The sequence below is a fragment of the Etheostoma spectabile genome, chromosome 7 (assembly GCF_008692095.1).
Source record: "Etheostoma spectabile isolate EspeVRDwgs_2016 chromosome 7, UIUC_Espe_1.0, whole genome shotgun sequence".
NCBI lineage: Eukaryota > Metazoa > Chordata > Actinopteri > Perciformes > Percidae > Etheostoma > Etheostoma spectabile.
The window spans coordinates 28,498,760-28,513,034 of NC_045739.1; the positions used below are offsets into that span (position 1 = coordinate 28,498,760).

General features: G+C 39.9%; 1 protein-coding gene across 1 annotated transcript; it reads right to left on the reverse strand.

Annotated features, from left to right (window-relative positions):
- Positions 1-29: 29 nt before the first annotated feature.
- slc13a3 (solute carrier family 13 member 3) lies at positions 30-12,427 on the reverse strand. Its single transcript, XM_032520120.1, is given in 12 exon segments — positions 30-813; positions 896-1,033; positions 1,705-1,866; positions 2,171-2,283; positions 6,800-6,897; positions 7,043-7,147; positions 7,254-7,346; positions 7,946-8,071; positions 8,163-8,393; positions 9,548-9,736; positions 10,496-10,761; positions 12,117-12,427. Coding segments are annotated over 12 exon segments (1,812 nt in total). The 5' UTR covers positions 12,225-12,427; the 3' UTR covers positions 30-630.
- Positions 12,428-14,275: the final 1,848 nt, after the last annotated feature.

The window sequence follows — 14,275 nt, forward strand, 5'->3', positions numbered from 1 at the left end:
TCTTGCAAAGACTCTAACAACAAAGGTTCTATGAATGCAAATTATCATTTACACTTTTATTAGACAGGATTCATACTCTAATGTAGAAAAGATTTAAAATACTGTGTATGTACTATGGCTTTAAACATGGACCATGTAATACATCAACAAGTAACATGATCTCTCAGTGATTTTAACCAAAAAAAAATATATCTTTAAAAATAATTATTCACAGAGTTGCCTCTCATTCTTCCAGCGGAGGTCAGTCTAGCATTGATACAAACAGCATACTCTGCAGTCTGACTGTGGAGCTTCCTAAAATATTTTAAAGAGAACTCTTCAGAGCTCTCGCTGTCATTGTTATTGAGGTTAAGTGTAAGAACAAAAAAATGTAACTTGTTTTATCATCTTTTAACTTAAAACTTGGAGTATGCCATTACCAATTGTTTCCAGCATGAAATCTTGTCACTCGAGAGACCAAAAAGACACTTGAGTAACAAACTTATTTAAATCATCACTGAACGGTAACAGCTGAATCTCCCAGAGGCTTCAGACATTTTAGTGACGCAATGAAGACTGCTACGGACAGACTTTTGTCCCTGTTTAGTGTTAAATCTTTGCACAATCTTCAGATAGTCTTTGGGTGAGTGATCAGAGCGTAGCGTTGAGTGACTGGACAGGTGATAGGTGCACATCAGTGACAACAGCAGACATGTTGATGGGGTGAGCCCATTCTGGATACACGTTCAAGTCAAACATGGCAACGCCCCACGTATTCATGGCCAAAGAGACCGAGAGGATACCCAGGATGTTCATCACAATGCCAGTTTTCACCTGAGAAAACAGGACAGAAAACATGTAGTCATAGCGGATGAAAGGTGACCATAGGTTTTAGTGTCCGATGTGAGGAGCTTACCATGTCTTTGACCATGAGATGTCCCGTTGCGAAGGCGATGGAGTTGGGTGGTGTGGACACTGGCAGCATGAAGGCATATGAACATCCTACTGTTGCAGGCATCATAAAGTACAGAGGGTTCACTGAGACACGAAGAGCCTGCAAAGACAAAGTCGAAACAAATTCATCACATTTTTAGGATAGGATGGAAGTCATTTAGTACTTTCATGACCCTATTATTGCAAACTTATTTCATACGACAAAGCGTTGTTCAAACCCACACAACTTTATATTCTATCCAAGAGCTAAATTGTCCAAATATCTCGGGCTGAGCTGCGAAAAAAAGGATGCACGTGACGTCTTAAAACCTGGGCAAAAACAACCAAAAGTATGTGCATTGGCTGCATTTCATAGAGGTCAATAGTGTGGGTGAATTGGGTGGTCACGGTTCAAATGTTTAGGACAGAGTCACTAGCCTCCGATACCCCCTGTAAACGATTCCCTGAGTGCGTACTTTGCAGTAGGCACCACTCTCCACTTGAAAGTACAAAAGTTCCAGATAATGATTGCTGACAACAGCAGTTAATGTCCAACTGGCTACAAACATAAGGACATTTATTGCAATTTTTAACAAGTCTACAAAGCCTTTGACGAACATAAAGAACCAGGTCAGCAACAAACCATGTTCCTGTAAAGTTCATGACTTTTCACATCTTTGTCTTTTGCAACCGTGCCAGTTTGTCTACTGTACTGTCATTCTAATAGCCATTTCACAACAGGAACACAGAATCCAAGCCATTTTATATCTTTAAGTCTTACACCAGTCTTACCAGTTCAGCAATGACGGGTAGAAATATGATAATTGTGGCAGTGTTGCTGGCGAACTCAGTGAAAAGGGCCAGGAACGCAGTGATCAACATCACAGCTGCAGCAGGAGGGACCTCGGCCAAAGGCTGGAGGTGGCCTCCGATCCAGGAGGCCAGTCCAGACTCCTGCCAAAAGCCACACGTTCAAGGTCAAAGGTAAAATCTCAACATAATAAAGCAAAGGGGAGAACAGAACCCAACAGAGCAGAGCAGCAAAGAGCCAATAGAACAAAAGAGATGAATTTATTACACAGACGTAAGTCACTAATCTTGCATTCAGCTGGAAGGAAACTTTGCAGAGAGTTTAGCTGAAAAGATTGAGACATTCCCATCTGTCCAATGGTAGAATAATCTTCCTACCAGCACATTTAAAGTTCTCTGATTTACACATCATATCTAGTTTGTTCAACCTGAAAAAAACATTTTTTACCTCACAAGCTTTAGCCATAGCGAAGCCGCCTCCGAGCAACAGGATGATATTCCAGGGAACAGAGTCCTGAGCTTTCTTCCATGATAGGAGTGGGACATAAGGTGTGTTTGATGCTAAAGGGAAGACATGGAGGGAAACAATCATTTAAGAACTCCAAATCAAGATTACTATATAATAATGTGATGCTACAACATAACTGCTGTCATCTGATTCCATAAAAGATTTGTGCAGTTCAAACTTCTAAATCCCAACTGTATACAGTAAACAATGTCTTGTTTACTTCCTGCACACAAGGGTGCATTTCACAGCTCCAAATATTTTAATCAGTACAGAAATATTAGCTCTCTAATATATAATCTAAAAGAGACTTAGGGGCACTATAAGGTGCCTTTAGCAACTCAAAATGTTTTTAAATAAGTCTAAAAGTCCAGAGGGCTATTTCACAAAACCAAGATGAGGGATTAAGCCGGGATTTCCCAGTTATCCTGGCTCAATTTAGCCTTGACTCGGTTTCACTAAAGCAGAGGCACCTAAGTTACCATGGAGATTTATTCTCTAGAGCTAGCCTGACCAGGCTAACAGCCAGGATTTATTAATCCTGGAGCCTTTTCTGTCCACTCAGAAGTGGGTTTACCTTATTTTAGTTACTAAGGGCAATATATAAAGCGCTGTACATGTGTGTTTCTATAGTGGACCAATGCACCTTTAATTACTTAATTAAGTAAGTTAATTATTTTTTTGTATTACTTAACGACTATAATTGAGGAGGATTGAACAATTTTAAGAACATGTCCTAAGTGTACAATCCTCCCAAATTATAACTAAAATAATTAATAACCATATAGTGTAGACTACTGTACATTCAGGAAACAACATGGAGAGAACACCTCAATGGTTTTTGACCTTATATTTTGCAAGGGGTAAATAACTGATGAATATACTTTGTTACATCCATGTTTACAATGTGCATGAAATGTATCACCTAATTATCTTTATAGTTTCTTAATTTTAGAGTCCAATTTCTTCTGCGGCTTTTATTTTCTATGTCCATATATACGAGGGAGCTAAGCATATAAAATGCAAACAAGGGAAGGAACTAGGAAGGAAAAAAAACATGAGAAAAAGCGTTGCTCAACTGAATGATAGTATAAAAATGTGCATTTACGAACCACTGCTACTAACTGAAACCATGTAATGAGTCATTTGCAAACACAAACAATTGTACACTTTGAATTAAAAGCGAGCAGTGGAAGTTAATATGACTTAGGAAATTTATATTTTAGCCCAGAGAGGGAGAAACGATGTATTTATGCATCATATTCTAGCGTTGTGGAAAATTGATCTTCATGGTTAATTTCCTGAGTAACTTTATATTCTGCTTACTTTTAAGGTAAAGAGTACAACTGATAATTTGTGCAAATGATTAATCCTTGGATGGTATGATTATGACAGTTTCAGAGCAGTGGTCAGTAAATGGAGCCTATATATTTAGGCTGCTTACGCATTCAGTCGGTCCAACGATCATCTGCCACGCTTTATCTCACTGCTCATTACAGCGCCTCTTTTTACAAAATGTTCACGGTTAATACTTCAACAAAAGAACTGGACTTGCTCACTCTGTGTATAAAATGGCATTCGACATTCTCCATTTTAACATTATAAATCTGTTGCAAGACAACCATTCGTACACTTTGACTCAGCCTGGCTTAACCTAGTTTCCTCTTCAGCCTGGGTCAACCTAGTTCCTTTCAGCTCTCATATTTCTAGCTTGTGGAAATTGTCTCTGTCATCCTGAGTAACTCTAATCTGCTCCTTTAAGCCTGGCTCAACTGATCTCTCCTCTCAACTGCTAACCATGTCTACATCTCTTCAGGCTGGCTTAACCTAGCCTACTCTCATAGCTGTTACCTATTCTCGTCCACTCACTGTACCTAGTCGCTCCTCTCTCACCTGGTCTTAACCTGCCTCTCTCTCTCAGCCTGTCAACCTAATGTCACTTCTCTTCACCGAGCTACCTAGTCTCTCCTCTTCAAGCTGGCAACTAGCGTATCTCCATCTTAGCTAGTCAATCGCTAGAAAGCGTCTTCTCTTCAGCCTGGCTAACCTAGTCTCTCCTCCTTCAGTCCTGGGTCAACCTAGTCTTCCTCTCTCACCTGGCTCAACCTAGTCTCTCCTCTTCAGCCTGGGTAACCTAGTCTTCCTCCTCAGTCTGGCTCAACCTAGTTCTCCTCTTCAGCCTGGCTTAACCTAGTCTCTCCTCCTCAGTCTGGTCAACCTAGTCTCTCCCTTCAGCCTGGTTTAACCTAGTCCTCTCTCTCAGTCTGGCTAACCTAGTCTCTCCCCTCAGCCTGGCTTAACCTAGTCGCTCCTCTTCAGCCTGGCTCAACCTAGTCTCTCCTCTCAGCCTGGCTAACCTAGTCTCTCCTCTTCAGCCTGGCTAACCTAGTCCTCCTCTTCAGCCTGGCTTAACCTAGTCTCTCCTCTCAGCCTGGCTTAACCTAGTCTCTCCTCTTCAGCCTGGCTAACCTAGTCTCTCCTCTCAGCCTGGCTTAACCTAGTCTCTCCTCCTCAGTCTGGCTCAACCTAGTCTCTCCTCTTCAGCCTGGCTTAACCTAGTCTCTCCTCCTCAGTCTGGGTCAACCTAGTCTCTCCTCTTCAGCCTGGCTTAACCTAGTCGCTCCTCTTCAGCCTGGCTTAACCTAGTCTCTCCTCCTCAGCCTGGCTCAACCTAGTCTCTCCTCTTCAGCCTGGCTTAACCTATTCTCTCCTCCTCAGTCTGGGTCAACCTAGTCTCTCCTCTTCAGCCTGGCTTAACCTAGTCGCCCCTTTTCAGCCTGGCTTAACCTAGTCTCTCCTCCTCAGCCTGGCTTAACCTAGTCGCTCCTCCTCAGCCTGGCTTAACCTAGTGTCTCCTCCTCAGTCTGGGTCAACCTAGTCTCTCCTCTTCAGCCTGGCTCAACCTAGTGTCTCCTCCTCAGCCTGGCTCAACCTAGTCTCTCCTCCTCAGCCTGGCTCAACCTATAGTCTCTCCTCCTCACGCTGGCTTAACCTAGTCTCTCCTCTACAGCCTGGCTACTATCTCTCTACAGCCTGGCTAACTAGTCTCTCCTCCTCAGTCTGGCTCAACCTAGTCTCTCCTCTTCAGCCTGGCTTAACCTAGTCTCTCCTCCTCAGTCTGGGTCAACCTAGTCTCTCCTCTTCAGCCTGGCTTAACCTGTCGCTCCTCTTCAGCCTGGCTTAACCTAGTCTCTCCTCCTCAGCCTGGCTCAACCTAGTCTCTCCTCTTCAGCCTGGCTTAACCTATTCTCTCCTCCTCAGTCTGGGTCAACCTAGTCCTCTCCTCTTCAGCCTGGCTTAACCTAGTCGCCCCTTTTCAGCCTGGCTTAACCTAGTCTCTCCTCCTCAGCCTGGCTTAACCTAGTCGCTCCTCCTCAGCCTGGCTTAACCTAGTGTCTCCTCCTCAGTCTAGGTCAACCTAGTTCTCCCTCTTCAGCCTGGCTCAACCTAGTGTCTCCTCCTCAGCCTGGCTCAACCTAGTCTCTCCTCCTCAGCCTGGCTCAACCTAGTGTCTCCTCCTCAGCCTGGCTCAACCTAGTCTCTCCTCCTCAGCCTGGCTTAAGCTAGTCTCTCCTCCTCAGCCTGGCTCAACCTAGTCGCTCCTCCTCAGCCTGGCTTAACCTAATGTCTCCTCCTCAGCCTGGCTGACCTAGTCGCTCATCCTGGCCAGATTAGACCAGCTAGGTCAAGCCCCGCTTTATTGGTCATCCTGGATTTATAAATTCTGCTTTTGTGAAACAGCCTTCAGGTGCAATCCGAATTTTTGCTCCCCCCACAAATCTAGAGCGTGTATTTCATGTTTTATTTTAAGATCTCTTATTGATCTATGTTGATTTGATCTCATTTCCTACAGTTATGTAGTTTGTAGTACAGTTTTTAGAGACAGTTTTCAACTCTCTTTGAAAAAAAGTTATATTTTCTTTTATTCAAAACATTTGACCTACATTGAGAGGGACAAATGAGCCCCATGATTTGCTTTTCTTTTTTCGCTTGCTTCCAGTGGTTTATTTGATCAGCTGAACATAATACACACACCACACACACACACACACACACACACACACACACACACACACACACACGCACACGTGTCTCCAGCACACGCAAAACACGTACAGTTTGTACACACACACACAAACCCCAAAGTGTGACAACGTAGCATTAAGAGATTATTCTAATCTCAGAAACAGAGAAACTACAGTTTCTGCTCCAGACTCTCAAATCTACATCATTAACATTCCTTATTGTTAATGCTTATTTACAGTATTCACAATAGTTGTGCCAGAGAAACAGACCGAATGGCTTTAAATCGTTCACAAATATTTGGTCATTAATATTAACTTCTGACTTGCCCCAAGATGCTAAGTGGTTGCTTCCATTCGTCATATCTCTTAAAAAGATGCTATTCTCCCTTTTTTCAGCACTTTGGCATAAATCTAATCTATTCAGACCATGACTTAAATCACATTGTCTCAGTAATTAAAATGATAGATTAAATATCAAATATCGCTGAAAGTCCTATGTTGGCTGAAATGACACGTTAATTGGTGTGTTCTTTTAGAGCTCACTGACCATGAGGGTCGAACCACCAGTTCAGAGAAGGTTTCTGCGAGGGGAAGAAGAACAATATGGACACAATGATCACTCCAGTGACTGCGTCTGAGACATACCTGCAGGACAACAAGGAAGGGATCTTCACTAGAGAAAGAACAGTGGTCAGGCTTCTCAATGCAAACAGCACATTCTGTGTTCATTTCCAAACAAGAAATTACATAATAACAAGCAAACTATTATTTTTTGATGGTCCTCTCTTACCCTTTTTTAAAAAACACAGACCAGCCAGTGACAAATTTAGGATCTCTTGTGAACAGCAGAACAGCAAACAACACAAAAAAGAAAGCAATCGATCCCTCTGCAAAACTGAAAGTGAGCAGGAAAAGTTAACAGTCAGTTAAGAAGGGTTGGTGATGTAATGTCCTCCTTCACCCTGTCTTGCATGAGATTTTAAGACATACACAATACTCACTTTATGGGCCCTAGATTTCTGTAATCTTCTTCTATTAGAGCCTTTGCTCTGGCCTCTGCCTTGGCTCTCCGGTCGTGTTGCGTGAAGCACAATCTGCACTAGATAAAAACAACCTGTGTCACACACTGATATCTACAAAGGGAAATGATTGCTCTCCATATCTATATTACATTATTACATGTCATTTAGCTGACCCTTTTATCCAAAGTGACTTATAATTGCTAAATATGTCAGAGGTCACATGCCTCTGGAGCAACTAGGGGTTAAGTGTCTTGCTCAGGGACACGTTGGTCCATTGGGACACAAGACATCCACTGCTCCATCTCTCTCTACAAAGAGTATCTCAAAAGCCTTTTCTCTCATTTGAATATAAATCAACATGAATAAATAACCATCTTGACATTTGGCCTTCATTGTTTTGGATTGAAATCAACGCAAAGATTGTTTTAACATGATTGTATAACGTTTCTCAAGTTTATTGTATGTTCTACCCTCAACAGATACAAATCTCAAAGTTATTTACATAAAAATTAAATACAATCATTAAAACGCATGAGAAGGAAAATTCTTGTCAAACTAAAAGCATGTTTGAATAGCTAATAATAGTAATAATAATAATCATCCAACTGCTTTTGAAAAGAATCAAGAATTTAAGGATCAAAATCAGAACTTCAACAACGTGATCACATTACCGCGTGTTCAATCCCCCGTGGAGAAACGCGATCCAAATCCAGCCCAAAAACAGGAAGAGAAGCATGAGCGGGAACGCGAATGCAAACCAAGAGCCGAAATTGATGAGGTCGCAGTCTGGAAAGTAGCTGAAAAATAAAGTAGCTAATTGTTTTTGATGATGCAAAGTTTTTATTGTTTGAACGATGCCCCCCCCCCCCACAAAAAAAGAGAAGTTACCTTTTCAGCTGTCCAATCAGGATGAGGTTGGGCGCGGTGCCTGTCAGCGTGGCGGTCCCGCCGATACTGGCTGCATAGGGAATACAGATCAAGAATCCTTTCCACACCTTCAGCTGATACGCAGACTCCGTTTGGACCTCCTCAGCTGTCCTCGTGTCACTCTGCTCCGTCTCATCTGTGCTTTTGATGTCGTAAGAGACATGATTGTTTCAAATGAACCGTAAACAAGTACTTTTATTCATTTTCATCAAAAGAAATTTAACACGGGACTAAGACATTTTAGGAAATACGCTTATTTGCTTTCTTGCTGAGAGAAAGATGAGAAAATTGATATAGCTGGCAGCTTGTTAGCTTAGCTTAGCAGAAAGACTGGAAACAGGTGGAATTAGCTAGCCTCGCTCTGTCCAAACTAATGAATGCACAAAAGAAAGTGTAAAAACGTCAAGTTGTAGTTTTACCTAGGGGATCCATTGGGGTTTAAAAAAAAACTTTTGGACAGCTGAACAGCTGAGTTGTTTGCCCTTGTTTCCTCTTTTAATCAAGTAAAAATCTCCTGGGGCTTTTAGCATAACCGGAAAGGTGTTCCTTTAGGAAACCCCAAAACAAATTTTTCCCAAAGTCAGATTTTAAAAAAAAAAAAAAAAGCATCCAAAAACAACCCGTTTGATTTCAAGTTTTAGAAAGGGATACTTGTGGGAAACAATCTCAGGTTGGGTTTTTACCCACTAGACAGCTAATTTTCGAGGGCATTTGGGGGGGTATCAACTTTTCGTAACGGGGCCTGAAAGGATTTAACAAAGATTTGCTGATGTAGTATTAACAAAAGACAGGGACAATTCAAAAACTGTTCCTATATTTAACATATGACTTTGGGGGCCCTCAGCATATTTACCCTACCAATTTTAAATTTACACTTTGGGGCCCAAAAAAATCTGTGCAAAGTCCAACCTAGATTACATATTAAAAGGGTATAAAAATAAAGGTTTTTTTTTGTCACTAGGGTTGGGGAACAGCTGTAAAAACCCAAAATTAATTAACAAAAAAAATTTTTTTTCCCAACCATATTGTTATGTTAACTCCACAGAACGAGCTGATTACGATTTTTTGGGGCAGGGGTTTGGGGATTGGAAATTAAATTAAAATATTCTTTTTCTTTTTGCTTTGTTTTTGGTCTTCACCAACTCCTTAGAGCCTTTGAGCTGCTTGCTGCGGATGAAAGTTTTATGAGAGCAGTGTGACTAAAATAGTAAAGGAAAACTTAAAAGATGAGCTAAAATTTGTTAAAATGCTCACCTTTCACCTTATTTCATCCATTGTTAAAATGAAGAAAATATTGATTGGAGCAGCTCCAAATAAACAGTCATTCCCCATGGCGGGTAAACAACATAAAAGTACCATTTATTTGGTCATTGTCAGGGTCTTCTGTGGACTTGCTCTTCCGTTTCAGGGTCTCCAGGTCTCCAAACAGACTCTCCAGAATGGCATTAGCAATAGGGAGCATCATGGCTGTGGTGGCGGTGTTGCTAAGCCACATGGACAGGAACGACGAGGTCAGCATCATTCCCATTATAAGCCTAGGGAAATAATTCAATCTCAAATTAATAACATAAATCATTATGATGGCTGCTGACTTGGAAGATGTTCTTTTTGGACTAAGGAGCATGCTACCTTAGAGGGTAAGCTTGGCGATATTTTATATTTTCTTATTGTCAATCAAACACATGAAGACCTATATCTTTAAAATGTGTCACAAATACATCGTTTTTTTTAAACATACAGTATATGATTTCCTATCTTGACTACTTTCAGCCGAAGGATGATGTATAACAGATCAACTCAAAATAAGCTATCATAATAATCATCATTATTAAAGAAGATGTTGCACAGTAGGTGTAAGTGTTTACGTTTTTGAGAGAAAAAGAGAATATAAAAAAAAGCATTGTTGTGCTTCTACCTTCGGGAGGGGCATCTTTCCAATTTCTTCTCAATCAATCAATCAATCAATCAATCAATCAATCAATCAATCAATCAATTACAATGTATTCCCATCAGCCTCATCACACATCCCACTAGCCTACAGTGCAACAGTGTGGCTCACTGAAGTGTTTCAATATTTATATATATATATATCAAGATTTTTGGACAACAATGGAGCTCTATGGCACTGTATAAGATACACAAGATATGTCAGGTTTTGGCTACTCAGGCAATACTTGTTAGTAGATCAATTTGTTGTTAGTTTTGTTCTTTTAATGAGATTTGTTGGGAATAAGAGCAATAGAGAATATCACCAGACATATCCTTTAAATGTTTTTCCTGTCAAGATTTCTCACCAGGCTGGTTTTACTCCGACAATAGTGAGGACCTTTAGGGCGATTCTGCGATGCAGGCCCCACTCCTCGATGGACGACGCCATCACAAGACCACTGAGGAAAAGAAAATTGGTTTCCAGGAAGTACTGAGGACAGACTGTTTTGGACGGAAGAATTCCCAGAGTTGGGAATAGGCAGACCGGTAGCATTGCCGTGACGGCCAAAGGAAGGGCCTCTGTGCACCAAAACATAGCCATCAGCACCACCACATAAAGACATTTTCCCTCCTAAAAGATAAGGAACATGTGGTTGTTAATGTATAGCCAACTTTTAAACCCAAAAAATGATAAGACAGAGGGGGGAAAAAAAGGAAGAAATACAGTGAGTTTGTCAGAAAGTGATAAAATGCATCCATGTGCATAAGAATGCATAAGAGGAATGCTTCTGCATAGTTAAATAGAATGCATAAGGATTAGTGCACACTGTTTGCTATAAATATAATTGCAAATATATACATCAACGGCTGGTTTACTGTAACATAAACATAATGAATAAATACAGATTTTGATTTAGGTTATTGAGACGTGGCTGCAGCTAACATGCTACTTGTAGTATCTTTTATTATAAGTAGGCAAACACTTCATAATTCTACTCCACTACATTTAAAAAAGGGAAATGTCTATTCTCTATTTGACACTCATAGTTACAAATTACTTTTTACATAAAAACATGATTGAAAAACATGATATGCTTCTTAGATTTGATATGATGCAGCAGTACTAATTCAGTAGTATACAAATTATGTAAATTATAACATGCTATTATATGTATTTGTTAGTGATAAAACACAATAAAACATGATTGCATAACATTCTATCATAATAAAATGTCACTTTGAAAAGAGCTATTCTGCATAATGAGTTTTCTTTTCAGTGCATTTTGCTGATAATAGGCCTACTTCATTTTCAATTCAGGACTTTTACATGTAATGGAATACTTTTAGAGCAGGCTACACTATTTTTCATTTAACCCTTGTGTTGTCTTCCCGTCAAAATTGAAAATCAACACTTTTGTTGATGCTTTTTATCGATTTTTTACAACTTTTTTACATTTTTTGTCACTTTTTTTCAATGTTTGTCACTTTTTTGACGTTTTCAACACTTATTAATTTCAGTTTTACAGTTATTTTAGGAATTTATGTTCAATAAACCTCATTTATAGGAGATTATACCAAATCTTTGAGTTAGAAAAGCAGAAATTAGGAATTATTTAGACTAAAATTAAAGGAATGGATGTTGATGGATAATCTCAGACTGGAATATGTTAACTTTTACTCAATACTATTGGAATGTTTTTTTTTTTCAAATGCTATAATATTGAATAATGAAAATTAAAAATGAAAATTAAAGTAGAGATTTGTACTTGCAGAAGAGCGTTGTATGGAATCAATCATGTTATTTTTGGGTAATTACAACTGGGTAGTTAAAAAGAACATTGATGTAGGAAAACGGGTCAATTTGACCCGAGGACAACATGAGGGTAAAGTAAAGGCTCTGAGTACTTCTTCCAGCACTGAGTGTTTTGATTCCATTCATTAGGCTATTTGTGACAAAAGACAGGAGAAATAGCTTAAATCACTCACCTTTTCCGGCAAAGTAAAAAGTAACGGCAGGAACACCAGTGGAGTGAGCAGGAGAATCAGCTGTTTGTGGATGCACCACAGCTTGTTAGAGACAACTGACATTTTCATCTCCGGAGTGAACTTTGGTTCCGCTTAGAGGGAAGGGAGCACCAGAGAGTCTGAGAGGAGCCTGCTTGGACGTACTCTGAGGACTCTGTCCGAATACAGGGAAGATTAACTACCCCACTAACACGCCACTACAGTTTAACTCCTCGTAGGGTGGTGACAATAGCTGACAGACTTTAGTGCTACGTTTAATAGACTTTTTGTGCACAGACAAGTCTGTTTGGAAAAAGTCAGTTCAGAAGGAGTGAAGCATCTAGAAGAATGGGAATGATATCTGCATAGTGCCAGTAGTACTACTATTATCATTCCACACATGCATCTTGCACACTGAATTTGCACCATTGTGTCTGTATTGCCAATAAAACTGATTCTGATTATTGTATATGTTTTGTAATTTTTTATATTGTATAATTAATGTTTTAAATCCCATCAAGTTTGCCTCTTCATTAATTCCCTCTAAGTTTAAAGCAATAATACAATTGGTATCATGGTTGTTAAAGTTTTTTAAAGGTTAGGGAAATGTAAAAAAAACCGTCTGCGTAACTGTTCTCTAAAGGTTGCAACATTAGGATAATGTTAGGGGAACGTTATCTAAAGTTTGCAACGTTAAGGTAAAGTTAGGAAAACGTTATCTAAAGGTTTCAACGTTAGGATAACGTTAGGGGAACGTTGTCTTAAGGTTGCAACGTTAGGATAACGTTAGGGGAACGTTGTCTAAAGGTTGCAGCGTTAAGGTAAAGTTAGGGGAGCGTTCTCTAAAGGTTGCAACGTTAGGATAACGTTAGGGGAACGTTCTCTAGAAGTTGAAACATTAGAATAACGTTAGGGGAACCTTTTCTAAAGGTTGCAACGTTAAGATATTGTTAGGGGAACGTTATCTAAAGGTTGCAGCGTTAATATAACGTTAGGGGAACGTTCTCTAAAGGTTGCAGCGTTAAGGTAACGTTGGGGGAACGTTACCTAAAGGTTGCAGCGTTAAGGTAAAGTTAGTGGAACGTTCTGTAAAGGTTGCAACGTTAAGATAACGTTAGGGGAACGTTATCTAAAGGTTGCAACGTTAGCATAACGTTAGGAGAACGTTTGCTAAAAGTTGCAACTTAAGGGGAATGTTCTGGGAACGTTTGCTGTAACAAAAAACTAATATTCCCAGTACGTTAAGAAAACTTTCTGATCAACCAAAACACAACCAAACCTAACCTTCAGGGAACGTTCCTGCAACCAAAAACAAACGTTCCCTGAATGTTCTGGGAACCAAAAATTGTTAGCTGGGGTGCAGGTCGCAGCAGGAAGTTATTTGTGTTTTGGTTTCCAAACTGATTTTCTTCCGTTGAGTTCTCAGTAGAGGCCAAACATAAGAGGAATTTGTAGGTTGGTGAAGCAGGGATTGTGTAGGCAAATTAGGTAGATTTCTGGGCTACACCCAGATAGCAAACTGAAAAAATCAACATTCCATTATCAACATTAAGTCAGAGAATCAACCTCGAACATTGATGTTGATTCTACATGTTCTACAATGTTGTAAATCTGTCCATGGATCAACAATCAATTTCAACGGTATTTCAATTACCAGGAATATAAAACTACCTAAGGATCAATGTGATTTCAATGGAATTCCAATTGTTATTAAGTCAAAATGATTGCTAGGTATCCGAAAATGTAATGCCCTAACTTAATTAGCCGATATTGAATATCCTGCTTTACCTACAATCAGGATGAACAAGTGATGGGACATTTGAAAGTAGACCTATAGCCCAGCCTAAAACACTGACCACACCACACTGTGTAGGGTAAAAAACAAATTAATTTTATTAGCCTCTTTATTTCATTATTCCTCCTCTTCAGCATAGTTGATGGTCCTCTGACATCTGACTGGTATGTCAGTCCTGGAAAACCGGTCTGGTGCATATCACAGCCACTTTTGCACAGCCAATGCAGAAGTAAATTTGGCTGTCCCATCTGCTGTGTGAGAGCATCTAAAACAGAAAATACAAGCTATACAAGTTAAAGAGAACACCCACATACATGCACGCTTGGAAACAAATTCAGTAGCCTAG